A 5,474-nucleotide genomic window follows, 5' to 3' on the forward strand; every position below is an offset into this window, starting at 1 on the left:
TGTATTGAAACTCCAATATCTAGTTCATTATGGGTCTGTTTTTGTTCTGTTTCATTTTGTTTTCTGGTCTTCAAATAATTGCTTATGTTTTATTGCATGCTTGATAGTTTTGATAGTTTGCATTGATTATGAAAAATTGTAGAGGCTCTGGATGATATCGTCTTTCTCAAAGAAGTATCTTTTTAAATTCTTGCCAGGAGATAAAGTAAGGACAGATCACCTTATTCTAGTAAAGATAGGTCATTCTTTGATTATAGCTCTTTAATATTCCTAACTAAAATCCGGGTAATATGTATCTAACAGCATTCTTGCTCAACTCTGCAATCCAGGGTTTTGTTTTGTTTATTTTTTGTATTGTTTTGTTTTGTTTTTCCCTTTCTTTTCTTTAAAAAAATGTATTTGATGAAATGCAGGGATAACTTCAAGTTGTTTCACTTCTCTCTGGCATCTTGGCCCCTAAGTCTTGGATACCTTGATTGTTTCATGATGCCTGTGTGGTTTTGTTTTGTTTTGATATTGTAATCTAGATTTTATAGTTGATCTTGATAGGAACATTAGTCTTATTCTAACTTCTCCATCACAGTCAAAAGCAAGAATTGTTTCCTTCCCTCTGTTTTGTTACTGTTGTAATAGAACACAATTAACTTTTGATGTTTCCATATGATATTATTTCAGTAGAAATTCAGCCATCAAAGACCATAAATACAAGTCTTCCACTAGGTTTTTTATCTTCTAGAGTAACTGGACTTTGTCTTTGTGCCTAATACAATGCAGATTCCCCATAAATATTTATTCGTTCAATAAACCAATGAGTATACTTGAGCATATTACTTTTTCTGAATTTCTGGTGATACATCAATTGTTTATATATTCTGCTTCATGCTACTTTGATTCAATAATCAGTAAGTTCTAGTTACTCATTGTCCTCATTTTACCTTAATCTGAGTTTTTATTACCTCAAGAATCAAGTTTTAATTTCACATATAAATGTATTTTCTGAATAAATAGATGTGTATAAATATTTATTTTTATTAATCAACTAGTTATTTATTAATAATGGATGAACAGCAGGATGGCAACAGTTGATGTCAATGAAGGAGTACTTCAAATATGCCAGAAGAGACAGTGTTCCTTAGTTATTGTAAGATTTTTACATGCTTTTCCATAGGGCCTGACTCCTATCTTTCAATTTTATCATCTGAACTTGATTCCTGGACTTTCCACTCAATATATTTTAAGGCTGTCATATCAGATTTGCTGCCCTATTCTTTCCTCAGGTGGAATAACAACTTTATATATATAATTCCCTAGATTATGACTGTTAGTAAAACCTGGAACCAGCTCCTAGTCATATGCCCACATAGGATTTACTCCTGCCTCTGACAGTAAGATTAGAACAATGAAGCTAAGCACAATCTAGCTTTTGGTGGCTACTTTACCCCAATATTTGATTGGGATTAGGTAAGAATGGATGCTAATACTTAAGAGTCTGTAACTATTTTAAATAATTTTATCTTCAAGATATTTGCAACAGGCTTGCTTGACTCATACTACAGTTCCTCGGAGGATCTCTTTTTTAGAAGTATTTTGCTAAAGATATATCAGTGCAGCAGTACAGTAAGGTTCTGGTAATTTAAGTCATGGTGATTCATTTTAAGCTATGGACAATAATTATCAGAATTCACTTTGTAGGACGTGAAATCTTTTCCTTTTTTTTTTTTTTTTTAACTTTCCCGCAAAGGGCATATTGGGTCGATTTATTATAGAATGCAGTTAAAAAACAAAAAACAAAACAAAACAAAACAAAAAAACAAACAAACAAAAAAACTATACTGAGGCTGGTCTCTCCCGTTTAAGAGCACTTAACTAGGAACACTGGAATAGCTATGCAATGGTCTCTCCCACCTTTTCCACCCCCTACCAAGTACTGTAAACAGGGTTTTGAGAACAGTCAGTCAATTCCTTGATAAGAACAACCACACCTATTTGCTTCTTAAAACCATCTTCCAAATTTCCAAAGCATGCATTGTTCCAGGGCATTAGGTATTTTAAAATGACAAACTTTGTTATGGTATTTTAAGGCCAAAATATAATACCTATTTACCAGACATACACATTACAACTAGAAAAAAATTACACACGTTAACCTAGTGTAACAATTCCATCAGGAATTAACAGGGGAAGGCACTGCATCTCTCCTTATATCACCACACATCTACTATCCACTTCACATGCTTTGAACTCGAGGCCTGTCAAACATTTTAACGACATTTTCTACAATATACAATTCACAGGTAGGTTGACACAACTTATACTGGTCTTCCACGGCCGTATTTTTCACCCAAGTGCACAACGGGTCTAAATAGCTGCTATCAGCTTTATTTACAAGTTTATCTTGATGTTTTAGTAGGGTTAAAAAAAAATCAACTATCTTAACCAACAATTCTCAGGAAAGGCTTTTGGCTATGACTCATCATAAACCACCATGTGAAAGAAATAAATGAAACCCATGTCCGACCCAAAACAGCCAAACTAAAATAGTCTCACCCACTAAAAGTTGGCAGTGGAACTGCTATTCTCTGAATTTTATAAGCAAAACCCTGCATGGGAATTTCAGATTGAGTTCTTTTGGAAAAGCACAAGTTTTATGTTGTACCAGATACGATGTGGAGTGAATGATTCCAGGTAGAATTCCACACCAGTGCTGTCGTAAATCTGGAAAGATGATACAGTTTCCAAATGCTTCTTCTATCTTCCCACAAGATGTAAAACAACACGGGCATAACTCTATGTACGAACAAAGATTAGTTTTGAAAATCAGTAATATACATGCACAAACATGAGAACATGGGGGGAGGGGGGGGAAATGAAGCACTACAGTTTCCACACTGCATTATGTTCTCACAAGCTTTCTGCACCAGACACATCGTGGCTTCACGTGGTGCCTCTTCCCACCAGTATTGAGAGTCTACCCGGGAAGACTGGTTAGAATCACAAGGCTCTCCCCAGACCCATTGATCAACCTGCCTTTGGCAAAACAGAACATACCAGTAAAAAAAAAAAAAAAAAAAAGGTACAAAATACTATTGTTACCGGTTTTCTCAAGACCTCCCCTAATGTCCTTGTGTGATCATCCCAAACTCATTGATTGGCCCAGGACATTTCCAGGGGCCACAAACATTGACTGATGTGCAGTATTAGAACGAGGAGGCAAAACCTGATTCTCTTCTGAGCAACGTGAACTGGAATTTCCACCACTCGGATCACAGCTGCCACTTCAAAGTCATGGCCGGCCACTTTCACAGTAAAAGATTCCTCCCCATGAATATGATGTAGAATACTTCTTCATTCAGGTGCCAGCTCAGCTTAAGTGGATGGGCGTGTACTCCGGCCTTCTGGTCTGGATAATTTTGGGTTTGGGTCTCTTCATTCTTTCCATCTCATCTTCTTCCTGGTTCTCCTGATCAATCTCACATACGTGGACCACCACACTGGGAATGGTGTCGGTTGCCGCGTGTAATTCATTCTTTTCCCCTGGCCCTAGCTTGGAGATAGCGTATACAAGATCATAATTTATGGCAGGAGTAGCGTCTTCCACTTGTTTCCAACCAACGGGAGGAGAGGCGGGAGGAGAGATCAGAAACTGCTTGTCTGGATTTAGGAGAGCCAGGTGTGAACTCCCTATGTGCAGAGTCTGAGCAAAATATAATTTCATTTCCTTTCCAAGAAATTCAGTCTTATGTAGCTGGAGTCTGGCATCTGCAGCAGATAAGGGGTTGCTGAAGTTTATTCTGACACGTTTGAAGCTATTAAAATACTGAAAGGTGATATCCTTGTCGTATGTCCTAAAAAGGGATTCAAATTTGGCCTAAGTTCTTAGAGACGATGGAACCAGCCTTCCCCTCTGAGGAGATTCTGCTTTCTTCCTCCGATATTTAATAGCAAAAAATCACAAATAATGTTTTAATAGCAAAAAATCAGAAATAATGTTTCATTTATATTCTAAGTTCAAATGTTCTCATTTTCAACAAAAATGCACTTTTAAATTAAGTAAGAAACTAACAATTTTATATTGACATATGTTACTCTTCAGATCATTGGTTTGAAAATGCTTTGCAGTGGGTCAAACAAGCTAGCACAGATACACCACTAACTCTTAAGCACTGCAACACTTGTGAAAGTGGTAAAGTGTGACATATGTTTCCTTTTTCTAGAACTTAAGACAGAATATTTGTTAAAGTATCCCATTTGTACCAAATGATGTAAGGTAATGTAGACTGGAATAACTCTAATTCCATGGACTTCTTTAAAACAATGCCTTAATATTACATAATAAATTGTCTTATTTTATTTTATTTTTTATTTATTTTTTTAAATTAAAGTTTATTTGGGTGACAATTGTTAGTAAAGTTACATAGATTTCAGGTGTAAAATTCTGTAATACATCATCTATATATCATATCCAATCTTATTTTAAAAGAAAATTATAGCTTGCTGCAACTTTTAAAAGTTGTTCAAATATGAATAACAATTGCTAGGGGGGGATTTATCATTTAAAGTAAAAAAATTAAACTTCACATTATTTTTCAAATATGACATTGGTTGTAGTTTCTGTTTCTCCTCCTCAGGAGAAATAAAATATATTGAAAATATAAAAGATGAATAATTTTTATACATTGTTCATATGTTAGGAAAAGTTAGCATTTATAAATGTATGAGTATAAAGGTTATCTTTGTTATCTTCGTTTAACAAAATTCAGTCATCTCCCAGTAACTTAGAGCATTGGAGTATTCAAGTGAACAAAATTCTGGAGAATATATTTTCATAGAATGAATATTAAAAGTATGTAATTACATACATATGCCATTGATATGACAGACAATTGAGATAGGGATTTTTGAACTTGCATAACAGCCATATTATTTTGGATTCCATATATAGAAGTGAAATTTGAACTAGTGTTTTATATGTATTGTTCATTTGGAAATAATGCTGGGGTTTCTTACGTAAACCAAGGAAGGTTAAAAAAAAAACCTCAGGGAAGAGCAGGGAGACAGGTATTTATTCTTCAGGGAAAAAATGACACCAGGGAATCAAAGGCCATCAGAATTCTCTCTCCTTTTACCTTGTTGCTTTTGTCCACGTGTTTTTTTTGTTTGTTTTCATTGTAAGTGAACTATTCACAAATATGTGTAAAAATGGCCAGCTAAATCATCTGAATTTTACATATACCAATTTCAAAGATGGAATGGTTTCTTAGTATTAATTTAAGTAATTGAGGGAATGCTTTTAGTTAGAGCATAATCAATTAAGGGAGACTGAGTCTTTAAGAATATAGCCACACCCATTTGAAATGTGTGTAATAGTTTCAGTGATGGGAGAATAATTTCACCAAAATGAGAAAGCATAATCTCATTAGAAATGAAGAAGTTTGATCAGGCAGAACAAAGGGACCCTTCAATATTCCTGACAC

At 34.7% G+C, this 5,474-nt stretch overlaps 1 protein-coding gene across 1 annotated transcript; it reads right to left on the bottom strand.

Moving 5' to 3' along the window:
- Positions 1-3,361: 3,361 nt before the first annotated feature.
- Positions 3,362-3,862, bottom strand: LOC109459964 (calcipressin-1). Its single transcript, XM_019754925.2, has one exon. The coding sequence runs from the start codon at positions 3,713-3,715 to the stop codon at positions 3,362-3,364; it is 354 nt and encodes a 117-aa protein (XP_019610484.2). The 5' UTR covers positions 3,716-3,862.
- Between the last annotated feature and the right edge of the window lie 1,612 nt (positions 3,863-5,474).

Source organism: Rhinolophus sinicus, linkage group LG01, assembly GCF_036562045.2.
Source record: "Rhinolophus sinicus isolate RSC01 linkage group LG01, ASM3656204v1, whole genome shotgun sequence".
NCBI lineage: Eukaryota > Metazoa > Chordata > Mammalia > Chiroptera > Rhinolophidae > Rhinolophus > Rhinolophus sinicus.

Coding starts and splice junctions, on each gene's coding strand:
- LOC109459964 (XM_019754925.2), bottom strand. CDS start 3,715: ATGAAATTATATTTTGCTCAGACTCTGCACATAGGGAGTTCACACCTG.